Source organism: Gadus macrocephalus, chromosome 18 (assembly GCF_031168955.1).
Source record: "Gadus macrocephalus chromosome 18, ASM3116895v1".
In the NCBI taxonomy this organism is placed as follows: domain Eukaryota; kingdom Metazoa; phylum Chordata; class Actinopteri; order Gadiformes; family Gadidae; genus Gadus; species Gadus macrocephalus.
The window spans coordinates 15,409,278-15,429,277 of record NC_082399.1 but is presented as its reverse complement, the minus strand read 5'-3'; the positions used below and the strand labels follow the sequence as shown (position 1 = coordinate 15,429,277).

At 48.1% G+C, this 20,000-nt stretch overlaps 1 protein-coding gene across 1 annotated transcript in view; it reads right to left on the bottom strand.

Moving 5' to 3' along the window:
• Nucleotides 1–2,616: 2,616 nt before the first annotated feature.
• Nucleotides 2,617–20,000, bottom strand: part of LOC132446338 (alpha-1,6-mannosylglycoprotein 6-beta-N-acetylglucosaminyltransferase B-like) — a 26,172-nt gene continuing 8,788 nt past the window's right edge. The window contains exons 9-18 of the mRNA XM_060036582.1: nt 19,155–19,324; nt 18,592–18,723; nt 17,302–17,435; nt 15,469–15,581; nt 14,436–14,591; nt 6,223–6,360; nt 5,875–5,991; nt 5,487–5,561; nt 4,942–5,102; nt 2,617–4,086 (exon numbers count right to left, since the gene is read on the bottom strand). Of these exons, the coding sequence (XP_059892565.1) occupies nt 3,888–4,086; nt 4,942–5,102; nt 5,487–5,561; nt 5,875–5,991; nt 6,223–6,360; nt 14,436–14,591; nt 15,469–15,581; nt 17,302–17,435; nt 18,592–18,723; nt 19,155–19,324 (1,395 nt within the window). The 3' untranslated portion in view covers nt 2,617–3,887. The remainder of the gene's footprint in view (nt 4,087–4,941; nt 5,103–5,486; nt 5,562–5,874; nt 5,992–6,222; nt 6,361–14,435; nt 14,592–15,468; nt 15,582–17,301; nt 17,436–18,591; nt 18,724–19,154; nt 19,325–20,000) is intronic.

Here is a 20,000-nt window from a genome sequence, read left to right as displayed (position 1 = left end):
CATGCAGAGAATCAAGCATAAAAACGACCCAAACACACACACACGACACACCCTTAATTATGCTGCTGTTGTTGTTTTATCATATTAAACAGGAGCTGGCAGGGTAAAAAGCGGTTCTATTTATATTTCATGTTGTGTTTAGCTCAGCTAGCGTGACAGCTAGGCTAACTACATTAGCGGATGAAACCCAGATTGTTTGGCAGCGGGCTAACCAACATCAGGATAGCCTCTCAACGCAGCCTCTCTTGCTGTCTCTCTCTCTCTTTCTCTCTCTCTCTCTCTCTCTCTCTCTCTCTCTCTCTCTCTCTCTCTCTCTCTCTCTCTCTCTCTCTCTCTCTCTCTCTCTCTCTCTCTCTCCCTCTCTCTCTCTTTCTTTCCCCCTCTCCCTCTCTCTCCCACTTTCTCTCTCTATATCCCTCTCTCCTCTAATATGGTGTAATCGTTACCACATATCATTAGGCCGATCTCTGTGGCTCCTGGCTGCGTTGTGGGCGGGCCCAGCGTTTGTTGTCTGTTTTTTTATTGGTTCCCGGGAGGGGGGCCATTGTTTTGGAGAGTAACCCTGGCACGCCACTAACAGCCTTTAATCAAAACAGCTGCTCCCTGTGGTAGGTAAGGCTCTCTCTCTCGCTCTCTCTCTCTCTCTCTCTCTCTCTCTCTCTCTCCTCTCTCTCTCTCTCTCTCTCTCTCTCTCTCTCTCTCTCTCTCTCTCTCTCTCTCTCTCTCTCTCTCTCTCTCTCTCCCTCTCTCTCTCTCTCTCTCTCTCTCTCCCTCCTCTCTCTCTCTCTCAGTCTATCCCACCCTCCGACTCTTTCATCTTTCACTCCTTTCTCTCTCTGCTCAGATCATCTTCTTCTCTCTGTCCTCTACCTTCAACCATACACCACGCACACACTTTCACAAACACATACACATACTTTCCTGGGCACTCCTTCTTGACCATACCTCTCTTTATCTTGCCAGGTGATTTGTGGGGATATATGTGATATTGGTTATTTTGGGCAACAGGTCTCTCCGTCACAAACCGCTGGACCACACTGCCCCCTGTGGGACAGAGAACGGTGTGCCAGGACAACCACTTGGAGAGGAATAGAGAACACAAACATGGTGACTGAGTTGAATTGGGTTTACCTTAATCTAATCCCAAATCAGCATCAGGTTGAAATTTCAACAGACTAGCTAGGCAGCTAATACCTGTTGAGGTGCAGGCTGCGGCCCAATAGTCTGAAGACATCCTACTTCCTTTCCTACCCTCTTTCCTTGACCACGATGGAAAACGTCAAGAGGTCAAGGAAAGATGGTAGGAGAATACATGAGAATTTAGGAAAAGACATCCGACTGCACCTACACTGGGCCACGTCAGTATGAGACTGCACCTATTCTAGGCTACGTCACCATTGAGACTGCACCTACCTATCTAGAGCTTTTAAATCTGCAGGCAACCAGACCCAACATGCATACCAGACGACCCCCGGCGGGAAGCAGTCATTGAAAGAAGTGATAGTGAACCGCAGAGATATGCTGCATCTGATCTGTCTAATTGAAGGAAGTGATAGTGAACCGCAGAGATATTCTGCATCTGATCTGTCTAATTGTGCTTCAATGACATCAATGGCTTCAACTACAAAGCTCCTCTTCTCCAGAGGCTTTGTGTTCCTCACACTAAGGTTCTCTCTTTAAGATCAGGCCGGCCAGAGGCCTGCTCTCTGCTGTAGAGGATGTTAGGCTGATTAGAGTTGGACGTATAATAAGTACCAATCTAAATTGTTGTTCTGCATGCTTAAGAGATGCGTGATATGAATGGGTTTTCATTTCCTGTTTCCACCAAACTGCAGTCTGGATTTTTTTCCATTCAGATTATTTTGCAAAAATTCCTCCTAACCAGTGTCCCTGACCTGCTGCTGCACACTCTGCCTCACCCAAACGCGCACTCACATGCACTCTCTCTAACGTGCACTCTCCCTCACATGCACTCCCCTTTTAGGCACTCTCCCTACACATGCATTTGCCTTAATGTACACTCTCCTTAACATGCATTCTCCTTAACGTGCACTCTCCCTCACATGAACTCTCCTTAACGTGCACTCTGCCTCACATGCATTCACCTTAATGTACACTCTCCTTAATATGCACTCTTCCCAACATACACACTCCTTATTGCACTATCCAAAACGCACGCTGTCCATCACGTGCAATCTCCCTCACATGCACTCTCCTTAACCAGTGTCGTTCATGTGCACCCTGCTGAACATGCACTCTCCTACATGTGCACTCTGCTTGCACTCTCCAAGACCCTTCTAGACCCTTCTGGACCCTACTTACCATGATCCCTCCTAGACCCTACTAAACTCTTCTAGACCCGACTAGACCCTTCTAAACCCTACAGGTCCTGGTCTCTACTAGACCCTACTAGACCCTGGACATTAGCTAGAGTGGTCCCATAGTTTGGGAACCATCCCATGGCCATGCCATGAAATCCATGAGTTGTCGGTTCAGTCCACACGTTTAAACCTTGATGGTCTGTGTGTTGAGTCTGAAGACCAGTCAACACATGGAGCAAATTAAAAATGGCCGTGACTCAGTGTGACTCATCCAAAAAACACCATGACTCATTAGTTTCCAACAATAACACACTTTTATTTATGTTCTCTCCAAACAGCCGCTCCTCAAATCGTCTTCATAAGGCACAGCCAATCAGAAACAGCCTCACATTTGACAAGGCCAAGCTTCAGAACCTACTCACATTCCATGGGCGACAGTTGACGTCAAACTGCTGTACGGCCAGTAAGGTTGTGGTTGGCATGAGCTGTAGCCAATCCCAAAGAGGTGTTTAGTCCACGCAGCCAATAGGGGCAGAGGAAGTCATTCTCCTCGTCTTGTTTTGTTGAGGTTGAAGCAAGTTTGAGGAAATTGACGGGCGTGTTCGAAGTTGAACAGCCGGGCTGCGTACAGCCAGCACCCCATCACTTTAAAGCCTGATTATTATCAGCCTGTCGTGTAGCACCTCATACCCCATCACACACATGCACGCATAAACGTCCTGCTGATGATCCATTATGATAACATCTTCAATACTCGCAACTCAGATGTCTTACAAGGGGTGTGTGTGTGTGTGTGTGTGTGTGTGTGTGTGTGTGTGTGTGTGTGTGTGTGTGTGTGCGTGTGCGTGTGCGTGTGTGTGTGTGTGCGTGTGTGTGCGTTTGCGTGTGTGTGTGTGTGTGTGTGTGTGTGTGTGTGTGTGTGTGTGTGTGTGTGTGTGTGTGTGTGTGTGTGTGTGTGTGTGTGTGTGCGTGTGTGTGTGTGTGTGTGTGTGTAGTGAGCTATAGAAGCTGCCTGCTGAGGACACATGGGTGTACAGTGTACCGTGCGTAGGAAGTGCCTCGGAGTATGTTGGACTTTGCCCATAAAGCAAGTATGAATGTTGGGATCAGGAATTTAACTATTAAGTGTTTAAAGCAGGCATAATAGCTGCAGTGTAGCTTTTCTTTGCTCCTCAGTTAAGACTCCTGTTGTGATAATGCATAAGCATGGCCATGCATTTGCGTGGTAAGTGCTTCAAGCATTGGGAATTATAGCCGTTTCCTGAGCAGTGTTCTATTAAAGCCATATAACAAACCCAGATCAGTGGCCTAAACTCCACCCAGCGCACTCACATATATATATCCAACACTTATTGGTCTAAATATAAAACAGATTAAAGCAGTCCATATGTAGACATCCTGATATACACATATTTAGATTTCCGCTCCTACATGCAAGCATTCCATCCAAAACAAAGAGTTTACAGTAAACTGAGACCAAACGGGAAAACATGTCCTGAATACCCCCGCAATCCACCCTGATCACCCTGCTGCTCTCTTTAGTGTTCTCTGTGCTCACACCGCCCCCTAGAGGCCGTGGGGAGACAGCGCCACCTGTCCGGGCAGGTGAGTCCGGCAGGGACACAGTCTGCGGAGCTGGGGGTCTGACCCGGCGCAGCTGAACAGCAGGGGCTCGGCCTGCAGACCGCAGCGCCGCCCCCACGGGCTGTAGGCAGGAAACAGGTGGTTCACTTCCTGTTCCCTCGCAGAGCAGCTCAGCCCCAGCCTAGAGAAAGGGCCGGAAGGAATGTGGAGGATTGATTAGCACTGAGAGGCAGAATTCATGAGTTGTGAGTGAGATAAAATAGCAATACAATGAATAATAAACTCCAAATGTTAGAAGTCATCTAGAGGTGACTAGTCATCCCCTAGCAACCAGCCCAGAGGTTAGAAGTCATCCCCTAGCAACCGGTCCAGAGGTTAGAAGTCAACCCCTAGCAACCAGCCCAGTGGTTAGAAATCATCCCTTAGCAACCAGCCCAGAGGTTAGAAGTCATCCCTTAGCAACAGTCACTTTGAAGTACATGTGTAGCTATAACTGAACTCTGTATTTTTGCCCAGTTGGACTTTCTATGAAATAGTGACGAAATAGGGTTAGCAGGGGAACACGGAAGACCACTTCAATGTGAAAACAAATGTAAGCGTGTGTGTGGATGATGACCGGTTTCAGCAGCCTCACACAGGAGAGATCTCCTACATGGCAGCATGGAGCACCAGGCCATGTATATAACCTACAAACCTTCACAGCAGGCCGGCCTTTCACCACCACCCTGTGCCCTATGGAGGAGCCCAGTGGAAGGCACCTCGGGGGAGTGTGGTCTGGACAATGTGTTTGTGTAGGTCTACATCTGTGTGTATGTATGTATGTATGTTTGTATGTTTCTGTGTATGTGTGTATGTATGTGTGTATGTATTTGTGTATGTATGTATGCGTATGTGTGTGTGTGTGTGTGTGTGTGTGTGTGTGTGTGTGTGTGTGTGTGTGTGTGTGTGTGTGTGTGTGTGTGTGTGTGTGTGTGTGTGTGTGTGTGTGTGTGTGTGTGTGTGTGTGTCTGAGTGTGTGTGTGTGCGTGGGGGTCACCTGCTGAAGGTCTTGGGGTTGTTGAGGTGGTGAAACAGTGCAGGCTCACACACTAGCCCAGACCGTCGACACACACTCACACAGGAGAGGCTGAGCGGGCCCAGGTGGGTCCGCAGGGCGCCCTCCGGTGGCCAGGTAGGGGAGGACGGGGTGCAGAAGTCCTGGTGGGAGGGGAAGAGGCAGCTCATTGAGCATTTGGGAAGATGTTTAACCTGCAGTGATCCTGTACATCTTGCTATTATGCATGATAAAATGTGAAAACTGTGGAATATAAGCCAATATAAATAGTTTAACAACATGTTTATATATAAGATAAGCATAACAGTAAAACAGTAAAAGAGTTTAAAATGCAATTACATGAATATACCAAGAACTACAACAAAAGGAAAGATCTCTAAACTAGGAGGAGAACAGGGAGGAGACTGCAGAGCAGAGCCGATGGACGGAGTTCAACGCGTTATGAGGTGGTGCAGCCTGGAGACTGGCGGCCTCTTGAGGTGTTGAGTGTCGTGAGTGTTCCACTGGTTCTGCTGGTCCTGACTCACCTGGTGGGTGATGTAGGCCTGCAGCCTCTCTAGCATCCCAGCACAGGTGAACTCTCTGGGGGTGAAGGGCTTCACCTGAACCATCACACACACACACACACACAGATACGTACACACAAACACACAGAGAAATACAATCAGTACAGACACACAAATGGTACAGAAGCACACACACACACAAACACACACAGATGTAGACACACACACATGCACACACACACAGTACAGACCCACAAACGGTACAGAAACACACACACACACACACACACACACACAAATGCAGACCCAAACACACACAAAAACACACACACACAGTACAGACACACGAATAAGCATTATTGTGGGTTTGTGTGACGTGCGTCTGGTGTGTATGTGTGTTGCGATGTACCTGTGTGAGCTTAATGTCCCTGATGGCTTGCCGTACGGCAGTCAGGTTACTGGCATCCACTGTCCAAACGTATGGCTTCCCCACAAAGTGTTCTGCATAAGGGTGCTGGGAGGACACCTGGGGGAGAGACAGAGCGATGGAAGGAGAGAGAGCGGGAGAGACAGAGAAAGAGTTTTAGTTTTACTGTAAAGACTGCTCCTACCCTGCTGTTTTATAACAGTCAAACCAAACGTTAGCAAACAAATATGACTTGACAAATTCCACAGGTTTGATTCAGCAAGAGATAGTAACGATAGCAGATGAACAACATCCCATAATGACCCCCCCCCCCCCCCCCCCCATAGTTACCTCCCTGGTGGTGGGCTTGCCCCGGTAGAAGGAGCTTGAGTTGGGGGGCGTCAGGCTGGGCTGAAGGAACACACAGCCCAGAGCCAGGGCCTCTATCGGGGCCGGGCCCTCGTAGGGGAAGCCCAGGCCCACAAACACCTGGAGGAAGCACAGGTAGAACGTTTACTAGGCACTTCATATTTAAAGGAAGAAAGAAATACTGTATGTATTTGTATTCTTCTCACTGTCCTGTCACCTCTTATTTCCTGTCTGGGCTCATGCAGTCTTACACGCTATGCAGTCACGTGACCCATGTGGTGCCAGCTTCAGATGGAGGGCAGGAAGTGAAACGGAGAAGGTCAAGCAGTAGTGAGTCAGTCGACGGTAAATGACCGTGTACTGCGGACCTTGGACTACACCAGAGATCAGATGAAAGCATTCAAAAGCCTGGAGTCACAGAAGTCTTTCATGTGTGGCTGGGTTCACAAATTGGGAACAAGCATTCTATTCAAGTTTTCACAGAGGAAGTTTGGGCTTTAAGGTTTGTCGTAAAAAAAAACGTCCAAGTCGCTATGCTGAGGATGGGTTGTATGGTAAACAAAAATTATGTAAACCTTATAAACCTTGCCAGATAGCATAATATCATCAAACCATTAGGATTGAACCCACAATCAACCTCCAATAAACACCTCTTAACTTATATACAGTGTATGTATATCGGATGCCTCTCCTGGAACCGTCACCTTATCGTGGTGGAGAGGTTTGCGTGTCCCTGTGAACCTGAGAGCTGTGTTGTCTGGAGCCTTGTGCTCCTGGTAGGGTCTCTCATGGCAGAGTGGTCTCAGTTGAGGGGCCAGACTAAGAATGGTTCACAAAACTCCAATGAATAACGAAAAAAGAGGAGATGTGACCCGGCCCGGAGGAAGCCCGGGGCCCCCGTCTGGAGCCAGGCCCAGACGGAGGGCTCGATGGCGAGCGCCTGGTGGCCGGGTTTGCCACGGAGCCCGGTCGGGCACAGCCCGAACAAACTACGTGGCACCCCCCCTCTCTTCATCCCATGGGCCCACCACCTGTGGGAAGACCCGTTGGGGTCGGGTGCGCAGCCACATGGGTGGCAGCGAAGGTCAGGGGTCTCGACGGACCAGACCCGGGCGGCAGAAGCTGGCTCTGGGGACGTGGAACGTCACCTCGCTGTGGGGAAAGGAACCGGAGCTTGTGAGGGAGGTGGAGAGCTATCAGTTAGATCTGGTGGGGCTTACCTCCACGCACAGTCTCAGCTCTGGTACCGTACTCCTGGATAAGGGTTGGACTCTATTCTTCTCCGGAGTTGCCAAGGGCGTGAGGCGCCGGGCGGGTGTGGGGATACTCATAAATCCCCGGCTGAGCGCCGCGGTGTTGGAGTTTACCCCGGTAGACGAGAGGGTCGCCTCCCTGCGCCTAAGGGTTGTAGGGGGGAAAACTCTGACTGTTGTTTGTGCGTATGCACCAAACAGCAGCTCAGAGTACTCGGCCTTCTTGGAGACCCTGAATGGAGTCTTGTATGGGGCTCCAGTAGGGGACTCCGTAGTTCTGCTGGGAGACTTCAACGCCCACGTGGGCAACGATGGAGACACCTGGAGAGGCGTGGTGGGGAGGAACGGCCTCCCTGATCTAAACCCGAGCGGTCGTTTGTTATTGGACTTCTGTGCTAGTCATGGATTATCCATAACAAACACCATGTTCGAACATAAGGGTGCTCATAAGTGTAGCTGGTACCAGAGTACCCTAGGCCGAAGATCGATGATCGATTTCGTGATCGTGTCATCTGATCTGAGGCCGCATGTTTTGGACACTCGGGTAAAGAGAGGGGCGGAACTGTCAACCGACCACCATCTGGTTGTGAGTTGGATCAGGGAATGGGGGAAATTTCCGGATAGACCTGGTAAGCCCAAACGAGTAGTGCAGGTGAACTGGGAACGTCTGGAGGAGGCCCCCGTCCTAGGTATCTTCAACTCACACCTCTGGCGGAGCTTTTCTGGCATTCCTGTGGAGGTTGGGGGCATTGAGCCGGAGTGGGCGGTGTTCAAAGCCTCCATTGCTGAAGCTGCGGTGGCTAGCTGTGGCCTCAGGGTCTTAGGCTCCTCAAGGGGCGGTAACCCTCGGACACCGTGGTGGACTACGGTGGTCAGGGAAGCCGTCCGACTGAAGAAGGAGGCCTTCCGGGATATGATATCCTGGAGGACTCCTGACTCGGTTGCAGGGTACCGACAGGCTCGAAGGGCTGCAGCGGCTGCCGTGTCGGAGGCTAAGCAGCGGGTGTGGGAGAAGTTCGGAGAGGCCATGGAGAAGGACTTTCGGTCGGCACCAAAGTGTTTCTGGAAGACTATCCGGCACCTCAGGAGGGGGAAACGGGGAACCATCCAAGCTGTGTACAGTAAGGATGGGACTCTGTTGACCTCAACTGAGGAGGTCGTCGGACGTTGGAAGGAACACTTTGAGGAACTCCTGAATCCGAATAACACGCCCTCTATGTTGGAGGCAGAGCTCGAGGTTGATGGTGTTTCGTCGTCAATTTCCCTGGTGGAGGTCACTGAGGTAGTCAAACATCTCCGCAGTGGCAAAGCCCCAGGGATTGATGAGATCCAGCCAGAAATGCTAAAGGCTCTGGGTGTTGAGGGGCTGTCATGGTTGACACGCCTATTCAACATCGCGTGGGAGTCGGGTACAGTGCCAAAGGAGTGGCAAACCGGGGTGGTGGTTCCCCTGTTCAAAAAGGGGGACCAGAGAGTGTGTGCCAATTACCGGGGTATCACACTTCTCAGCCTCCCTGGTAAAGTCTACTCCAAGGTGCTGGAAAGGAGGGTTCGGCCGATCGTCGAACCTCAGATTGAAGAGGAACAATGCGGTTTTCGCCCCGGACGTGGAACTACGGACCAGCTCTTCACTCTCGCAAGGATCCTGGAGGGGGCCTGGGAGTATGCCCATCCGGTCTACATGTGTTTTGTGGATCTGGAGAAGGCGTATGACCGGGTCCCCCGGGAGAAACTGTGGGAGGTGCTGCGGGAGTATGGGGTAAGGGGGTCTATCCTCAGGGCCATCCAATCTTTGTACTCCCAAAGTGAGAGCTGTGTTCGTGTTCTCGGCAGTTTCGTTCTCAGTGGGTGCTGGTCTCCGCCAGGGCTGCGCCTTGTCACCAATCCTGTTTGTGATATACATGGACAGGATATCGAGGCGTAGTCGTGGTGGGGAGGGGTTGCAGTTCGGTGGTCTGAGGATCTCGTCACTGCTTTTTGCAGATGATGTGGTCCTCATTGGATCATCGGCCTGTGACCTTCAGCACTCACTTGATCGGCTGGCGGCCGAGTGTGAATCGGCTGGGATGAGGATCAGCACCGCTAAATCTGAGGCCATGACTCTTAGCAGGAAACCGGTGGATTGCTTACTCCGGGTAGGAAATGAGTCCTTAGCCCAAGTGAAGGAGTTCAAGTACCTCGGGGTCTTGTTCGCGAGTGAGGGTACTATGGAGCGTGAGATTGGCCGGAGAATCGGAGCAGCGGGGGCGGTATTGCGTTCGCTTTACCGCACCGTTGTAACGAAAAGAGAGCTGAGCCGCAAGGCAAAGCTCTCGATCTACCGGTCGATCTTCGTTCCTATCCTCACCTATGGTCATGAGGGCTGGGTGATGACCGAAAGGACGAGATCGCGGGTACAAGCGGCCGAGATGAGTTTTCTCAGAAGGGTGGCTGGCGTCTCCCTTAGGGATAGGGTGAGAAGCTCAGCCATCCGTGAGGAACTCGGATTAGAGCCGCTGCTCCTTTACTTAGAAAGGAGTCAGCTGAGGTGGTTTCGGGCATCTGGTAAGGATGCCCACTGGGCGCCTTCCTTGGGAGGTGTTTCAGGCACGTCCAGTGGGGAGGAGACCTCGGGGAAGACCCAGGACTAGGTGGAGAGATTATATCTCAACACTGGCCTGGGAACGCCTCGGGATCCCCCCGTCAGAGCTGGTCAATGTGGCCCGGGAAAGGGAAGTCTGGGGCCCCCTGCTTGGGCTGCTCCCCCCGCGACCCGACCCCGGATAAGCGGATGACGATGAGGATGAGGATGAGGTATATCGGATGGAATTGGGTATGGGTTAATGTCATCAGCAAACAACCTGTATAGTATCTTAGTGTGTGTGTGTGTGTGTGTGTGTGTGTGTGTGTGTGTGTGTGTGTGTGTGTGTGTGTGTGTGTGTGTGTGTGTGTGTGTGTGTGTGTGTGTGTGTGTGTGTGTTTATTTATTTTATATTTATCATACAGGAAAGTACTAAAAGTAACAAAGTTACAATTTAAAACGGGCCTGTCTCAGTAAAATAGCTGATTTCCAGCAGGTTCCTGTTCTGCAGCACATATAACATGTAACAGGGACAAGGCACATCACACGTCACATTTACATACAACACATAACAGGGACATAGCACGTCAGACATCAGTAGGACAATCATATAGACAGCAGACTTAGCACAGACAGTGATCTATATAAGTCAGTGTTTGCAAGTGTATGTGGTGAGGAGTAACAGTTTATAAGCTTTTTTGAACTGTGTGATGGATTGTAATACTCTAATGTGATGGGGAATGCCATTCCAGACTTTGGTGAAAGTATGGGTGAAGGACCTCTGCCCAAAGCCGTTATTGTATGCGGGTACTGGGTGGAGGGCCATGGAGACAGATCTAGTGACTCGCACTTGGGGCATGCTATGTGTTGGTAAGAGGGAGATGACTGTTTGTGAGGTGCTGTGTTGGAGTTGAAAATAAAATCTGATAGCATGACTGTGAACACAATTTTGAAACGACAGAGCGTGTGATTTAGTGAGTGCAGTGCAGTGGTGTGTCCGTTTGGAAGATTGCTGCGGATCTTTAAAGCTTGGTTGTATAGCCGTGCGATGGGTTCAGTAACTTCCTTGGTGGTGAGAGACCATATTGGTAAACAGTAGGAAATGGTTACAATATACAATCGCATGCAGGTAGGTTTTGGAAACAGTAGAGGATAGGTATGGTCTAATATTTTTATATACATAGAGTTTCTGATTTAACTTTTTAGTTAACTTGGAGGTGTGTTCGTGGTAAGTGAGGTGTGAGTCAAGTAACACACCCAGATACTTGGGTGTTTTGGCGATGACAAGATTTTGATTTGAAAAGATGATGGGACTGGTAAAGGACAGATGCTTTCTGGATGAGTGGAAATACATGCATTCAGTTGTTGTAACATTAATGGTTAAGTGATTCTCATTTAACCACTTATGCAAAGATTGAAGATCAGATGACAGTTTGGAGTTTATTGTATCAGGGTTAGAGTCGGACAGAAAGATCACAGTGTCATCAGCATACATTAGGCATTTAGAGTAGTAAAACACTTGTGGGAGATCATTAATGTATAAAAGAAAAAGCAAAGGCCCAAGGATACTTCCTTGTGGAACACCCATGTCACACCCTAAGGGCTGAGATGTTGCATAGTCAATTTTGACAGCTTGTGATCTGTCTGTTAAATAAGAGGAAATAATATCTAAAACAGAGGGTGATAGGTTAAAAGAGGGAAGTTTGGATAATAAAATCAGGTGGATCAGACCTTCGACTGATCCAACGTACTGTGTCAAACGCTTTAAGAAAATCAATAAAAATTGCTCCATTGATGTGTCTTCTATTTAAAGAGTTTCGAATTAGTAGTCTTGAGTAGTATAGCTGACGTGGTGGAATGCTTTGCACGGAAACCATGTTGAACTTAGCCACTTAAAGGGGTAGTTCGGAATTTTGGACATAGGGCCTGATTCCCAAGTGAGCATTGGTATTCTATATCACTGGAGACAGTTTTCAACACATTTCATTCAGTCCTTCTAGTTGCAGAGTTCGCTCGTGCTAGGCTAGCGCACGACAACGGGCAATGCTAGCCTGCTATTAAAAACAGTCTTACCCACTCCACAGTACACCCGAGGTAAATCAATTATAACGCCAGACTATAGATTTAAATGTCTGTGTTGATAGAATAATGTTAGAAATAAAACTAACCTTGCATCGCATGAATCATCGAGGGACTACTTTCTCAGCAGAAGCGGAATTCTACTATGCGCTGGTTAGGTTTGTAACCGAATCACGACAGAAGAACGTAAACAGAGAAGCGTGGGACAGAAGCGCAATTGAACGACTAGGCAACATGATGGTTCAGTGTGCTTTTAGAAATTGTAGAAATAAACGGTACAGATGGGCACCACAAAGTTTCCACCAATTTCCAGTGCGAGATCCAGAAAGGACTCAACTGTGGCTTGTTGCTGCTGGCTTGGACATCAAAACACCGGCTCGTACATGTACGGTTCGTTGGATACAACAAATTCCTCATAATCGTCTTCAAAAGCAGATGCATCGCTAACTCCTCCAAACGTGGGCGTATCTTGTTAATTGAATACACTTATAGAATTCCTTCGTTCACTGTACTCTGCGTTTGTAGCAATGACAGCGGCAGGTAACCTAGGTATCAGTCCGCCGCTGCCGTAGCCAACGTACAGGAATATAAACACTGCTGCTGAGACCCCGTAATTCCCTCAAAATGCAATGCAATGCAAGGTTGGTTTTATTTCTAACATTATTCTACAAACAAACATTTAGATTTATAGTCTGTCGTTATAATTGATTTACCTCGGGTGTACTGGGGAGTGGGTAAGACTGTTTTTAATAGCAGGCTAGCATTGCCCGTTGACGTGCGCTAGCTTAGCACGAGCGAACTCTGCAACTAGAAGGACTGTATGAAATGTGTTGAAAACTGTCTCCAGTGATATAGAATACCAATGCTCACTTGGGAATCAGGCCCTATGTCCAAAATTCCGAACTACCCCTTTAAGTGGTGGAGAAGATGTATAAGGGTGTTAGCATGAGTCTTCAAAAACATAGTGTTTAAGCCATAACTCTCATGACTGTGGGAGTTTTTTAGAGCGTTTACATTCTTTATCAGATCGGCTTGTGTGATATCAAAGAAAGATAACATATCAGTTGTTGAGGATGGGGGAGATATGGAATGAGAGGTAGTGGGAAAGACAGATGCTAATTTTTTAACTGATAATATGAAGTATTCCTTGAAGTTATTTGCAATCTTTTCAGAGTCTGAGATAAGACTGCCATGCAGAGAAATCTGCAAATTTGGGCTTTTTTTTTTTCCATTTTCTCCAGTGATGACTTTAAGAGTCTGCCATAGAGACTTTGGGTTTGAAGCGGATTGGGTGATTTGCTGTTGGAAATATGTTGTCTTAGCCTTGCGTAGTTCAGTAGTGCATTGATTTCTTATTTTTATGAAGTCATTTTTGCTCTCAGGTGTTCAATGTAATCTGATTTGTTTGAGAGATGAAGCCTTCTGTTTAAGGAGTTTGAGTATCTGAGAGTTTAAACAGGGTAATTTAACCTGCCGAGGGCGTACCTTACCAACAGAGGTATATTTGTTTTGTATTATGTTCAATTTAGTGTGAAATTGAGTCAGAATATCATCTGGATTTCCTCGTGATAGCTGATCACTCCTTGCCTGGCTCCGCCCCCTAAGTACTTCCGCTCAATTTGAATTTCCCTTCAGTACTAGGTCTGGACCTGCTGTATGTAATTTGGTTTTCTGGTGCCGCCACAGCGGCCCCCAATCAGCGAACAGAGGGCGTGTCTGAGAACAATGACGATAAAGTCGTACGCCAGTTTGAGTTGTTGTTGTAGGTCGGTTGTTGATTTACAATGTGCAATTTTTCCCTGATAAATTTAATTAGACGAACAAAACCTGCAGCTGTCGTTGACGGACATTTTCGTGCAGACGCGCAAGGTGTTTGGTTTGTGTACAACCTGCGCGTGATTCCCGGCGCATGACATACATCACAACCAAACGTTAGCGATTGGTTATGGCAGATCCAGAGTGGCACTGGGCAGATCCAATCATTTTAAACTTCAACAGACACCCGCCTTCAAGTGAGTTAACGTTTGTCAATTGATTAGGTCCAGACTCTCTGTACAAATGAAATGAAATGAAGTGAAGTACGAGAGTCTGGTAGAACCAGGCTAGATCACTCCAGTCAATTGCTCTGAATTCAGCATTGAACTGCGGTAGTTTTGACAGTGGTATTTTAGGTTCAGTGTGTGTGTGTGTGTGTGTGTGTGTGTGTGTGTGTGTGTGTGTGTGTGTGTGTGTGTGTGTGTGTGTATGTGTGTGTGTGTGTGTGTGTGTGTGTGTGTGTGTGTGTGTGTGTGTGTGTGGGAGACCTTGGCTCTGTTCAGCAGACGATGGAACTGGTCCTGGGCCAGCAGGCCGTGGTTAGTGACGTTGGGGGGGAGGGGGGCGGACCCCCCGGGGGGCTGGTAGACGGTACCGTGGACCTCCATCTCACTGCTGAGCACCTGGATGTAGTCAGCCATACCCTGGTACCCACAAGGACATACAGGTTAGTACACACACACACACACACACACACACACACAAATACACACACACACACACACACACACACACACACACACACACACACACACACACACATACACACACATACACACACACAAATACACACACACACACACACACAAATACACACACACACACACACAAACATACACTTACACAACCACATGCTCACACACACACACAAACACACACACACACAACCACATGCTCTCTCTCACACACACACACACACACAAACACACACATGCGCACACATACACACACACCCACACACTCAGACAGACAGACATACACATTCACACACACATTCACGCACACACACGCACCCAGACACAAACGCACACTTACACATGCGGATACATACAATCACACACACAAGCGCGAAAAGCAGTCGCACACACACATATGGGCACAAACATGGAAAGACACGCAAACAATTACAAGCATCTAAAACAAGCATGCGAACACACAGATAAAACATTTATAGCTACTGTCATAAACATCACACATGGATACACACATAGACAAACAGACACAAGTCCACACACACCTTCTTAGACATTATCCATATTGGAACACACACATGCCAACAGACACATAATCCCACACACACACATACAGACGTAAGGAGTAGACAGGTCACCAGGGTGGGGGTGAACACACAGACAGATTACCGGGGGGGGGGGGGGGGGAACACACAGACAGGTCACCAGGGTTGGGGTGAACACACAGACAGGTCACCGGGGGGGAGGGGGGGGGTGAACACACAGACAGGTAACCGGGGGGGGGGGGGGGGTGAACACACAGACAGGTAACCAGGGTGGGGGTGAACACCTGCCACATATACTGCTGTTTGCCGTAAACGACTGCCACGTTGTGCTTCCTGCTCTCCGTCCTCACTCCCTGTCTGACGGCGAACCCCATGAGGGAGTTGTCGGGCGTGTGAGCTGCGAACGTTAAACACAGCAGGCCGCCCTGTATCAGATAACACTCCGCTCTGTTCCTCTGTTTATCCTCTCCAGTCTCTCTGCTCTCAGTCACCACGCGTTAACATTGGCCCTGGCCCTCAAGCAGGGTCATGCAGGGGTTAGACAGTGAATACAGAGACAGGTCATTAAGGAGCAGGTAGGGGTTAGACAGTGAATACAGGGACAGGTCATTAAGGAACAGGTAGGGGTTAGACACTGAATACAGAGACAAGGCATTAAGGAACAGGTAGGGGTTAGACAGTTAACAAAGTGACAGGTCATTAAGCAGCAGGTACAATAGTGTTTCCCAACCTGTGGGCTGGGATACCACTTGGGGTGGCCTTATATGCATGTGGGCTCATCTGAGATTGCTGGAAGGGTTGAAGGTCTCATATATATATATATTAGGGCTGTCAAGCGATCAAAATATTTAATCGTGATTAATCGCATTAATGTCATAGTTAACTCAGATTAATCGCGATTAATCGCAAATATTTTTTCTATGCTAAATATCCCTTGATTTCTCTGTCCCATTAATTGTTCTCATTTTAATGCTCTTATCAACATGGAGAAGTGCATCGGCTTGCCTTGTGCAAATGATTTTTTATTGATAACAACATTGGCATATACTGATCAAAACAGGACGATACAAAAAAAGAGCCTATAGTGCAATTAAACGACAGCTTTGAACAAATGTCATTTGAACCTAGCAAGCAGGCTACTGCTTCTTTGTTTTGAGCCAAAGAATTATTATTATTTTTTTTTTTTAATAAAATAATTGCGTTAATCGCGCGATAAAAAATTGAACGCCGTTAAAATTGGTTTGCGTTAACGTCGTTAATAACGCGTTTAACTGACAGCTCTAATATATATATATATATATATATATATATATATATATATATATACTGCCTGATAACTCTCAGCTAATAGAAAACTACTACTAGCGCCTTCCCTGGGACAGATATTGTAAGTCAGACGTGTAAGTAGGCAACAGAACCAACCCTGACCTACATTGTCTCTGCTCAGGGAACTTCTTTCCTTTCCTTCATAGGAAACATTCTACCAAGTGGAAACACTGCAGCCTAACTCAACACCAACAACGTGAACACTCACACAATCACACACAAACACACACAAACACACCCACACCCCCCTCTTCCTGACAGATGGTTTGTCCCAGTGGACAGATGAAGAGAGCGGGAGGAGGAAGAGAAACATCAGAAGAGGAACAGGAAGGATGACATGAACGTCTGGACATGATTCCACCGACACCCGGCTGAGGATTCTGGGAATGACACGGAGAACAAACAGGAGAGCTGACCTCGTTAAGGCCCTGCAGCTCGTTAGGGCCCTGGGGTGGGGCGGAGTGAGTGTGGGTCTGTTTGGGAAAGTGTGTGTATGTTGTGTTTTCTGACGTCCCCCACCCTGTCTGAGGAGACCGAGAGGAGGTGTGGAAGAAAAGTATTTATTTAGGAGGCACTGGAATGTTTCTCTCTCCTCTCTCTCTGTTTGTTTTATGTGCCTCTTATTTTCAATTTCCGAATTCAGCACGCACACGGGCACACACACACACACACACACACACACACACACACACACACACACACACACACACACACACACACACACACACACACACACAAACACACCCGCACACTCACACTCACACACCCACAACCAAAAGTGATATACTTACGAAACATGGTCATGTACTGCAGCGGTTGGAGCCCCCAACTACCCCATAATGTTCTGTAACCATGGCTACGGGCGTAACTACCCATGTTGAACGCTGGTTCTGTCCCAAACGAGTCCAGGATTCTGAAGCGACATCTATCAGAACATGAGACAGAGAGTCTGGGTTTGTTTGGAGAAAAGAGGACTGAAATATGTGTTTACAGAAAGGAAGCAGACATGTTCCGTGTTACAGTTACTAGTGGTAAGATATACTGGTACTGCTAGTTAGGTGTTGAATGTACTAGTACTGCTAGTTAGTGTTTGAAGAAAAAGTGGTAGAATGTACTGGTACTGCTAGTAAGTTGTAGCATGTACTAGTACTGCTAGTGAGTGGTAGAGGAGGTAGTGGTAGAATGTACTAGTACTACTAGTTAGTGGAAGAGGAGCTAGTGGTGGAATGTGCTAGTACTGCTAGTAAGTGGTAGAGGAGGTAGTGGTAGAATGTACTAGTACTACTAGTTAGTGGAAGAGGAGTTAGTGGTAGAACGTACTAGTACCTCTAGTTAGTGGTAGAATGTACTAATACTGCAAGTTACTGGTAGAACGTACTAGTACTGCTGGTTAGTGGTAGAATAGTTCGTGCTATAATGTATTAGTACTGCTAGTTACTGGTAGAATGTACCAATACTACTAGTTAGTTGTAGAATGTACTAGTACTGCAAGTTAGTGGTAGAATATACTTGTACTGCTAGTTAGTGGTAGAGGAGTTAGTGGTAGAATGTACTAGTACTGCTAGTTCGTGGTAGAATGTACTGGTACTGCTAGTTAGTGGTATAACGTACTGGTACTGCTAGTTACTGGTAGAGGAGCTAGTGGTAGTGTGTACTGGTACTGCTAGTTACTGGTAGAGGAGCTAGTGGTAGTATGTACTGGTACTGCTAGTTACTGGTAGAGGAGCTAGTGGTAGTGTGTACTGGTACTGCTAGTTACTGGTAGAGGAGCTAGTAGTAGTGTGTGCTGGTACTGCTAGTTACTGGTAGAGGAGCTAGTGGTAGTGTGTACTGGTACTGCTAGTTACTGGTAGAGGAGCTAGTGGTAGTGTGTACTGGTACTGCTAGTTACTGGTAGAGGAGCTAGTGGTAGTATGTACTGGTACTGCTAGTTACTGGTAGAGGAGCTAGTGGTAGTATGTACTGGTACTGCTAGTTACTGGTAGATGAGTTAGTGGTAGAATGTACTAGTACTGCTAGTTAGTGGTAGTATGTACTAGTACTGCTAGTTAGTGGTAGTATGTACTGGTACTGCTAGTTACTGGTAGTGCTGAAACGTCAGGCCCATGGCTCCCTGCAGGTGGGCAAGGCCGTGGTAGTCGGTGTAGATGAGGTCAAAGGGCAAAGGTCGCTGGATTGGACAGCTTCCTCCACCCGGGGCTGCACCTATCAGGCTGGACCAATCAGAGTGCATGGATCAGCACACACAGGCAGGCAACGGGCAGCACCGTCAGTACACCAGTCCGGCTCATTGGACACAGAAGACAGCAGCAGGAGGAGAGGCCAGTAAGAGACGACCAGGGCTGGACAGGCCCTCGGCCCCGGGCTCTTTCCCCAGACCTCTGACCTCTGACCTCTGAGCCTATGCCTATTTTAACAAATAGGCATACATAAAATGAGTGGGGGTTACTTAAACATAACAAATGCAGTTGATTGACATTCAACAAATGAATCATATAATTATCCTATCATATGATTATTATCATATAATTGATATCATATAATTACATAAAAAAATAAATCTGCAATGGGATCAGATTAATATAAAACAGGTGGACCCTGGAGATGACAGTAGGGGGGCTTCCTGGGGGGGCTGGAGGTGTACCTGTGCAGGTGGTCTCGAGAGGTGCTGAGGGTCAGGTTGTGTCCCAAGATGGTGAGACAGGCGCTGAGGTCGGCCCACTGGACCAGCTCCCCCAGCGGACCCCCCCTCTCCACCATGGAGCCAAACCGCTGCCCTGCTGGGCCGGCCAGCACCCCCGGGTACAGCAACACCTACCAGGAGGGAGGGGGAGGGGGGGAGGGAGGGAGGGAGGGAGGGAGGGGGGGTGAGGGAGGGAGGGAGGGAGGGAGGCAGGGAGGGAGGGAGGGAGGGAGGGAGGGGAGAAGGGAGGGGAGAAGGGAGGGGAGGGAGGGAGGGAGGGAGGGAGGGAGGGAGGGAGGGAGGGAGGGAGAGAGAGAGGGAGGGAGAGAGAGAGGGAGGGAAGGAGGGAGGGAGGAAGGAGGGAGGGAGGAGGGATGGAGGGAGGGAGGGAAGGAAGGAGGGAGGAAGGAGGTAGGGAAAGAGAGAGGGAAAGAGAGAGGGAGGGAGGGAGGGAGAGAGACTCTTCAACCAGTACTTCCACAAGTCACTTTTCAACAGGAATCTTTTCTACCATTACTTCTTCTTTTACTAGAAACCTTCTTCCTGTTGCTTCTTCAAATGGTACTTCTTATTACCAGTACTTCTACCAGAAGTATACCAGTAGCCCATTGAGCAGTTTTATCTACTACTAAATATTCTACCAAGGACTCTTTGACTAGTAACTATTCCAGCAGTAGCCTCTACCAGTAAATATACTTTCAGTAACTCTTCTAGCTACTTCTACTAGTATCTCTTCTAACTTCTAAAGTTACAATTCTACCAGTAGATTCCAGCAATAACTTCTACCAGTTGCTGTTCTATAGGTAA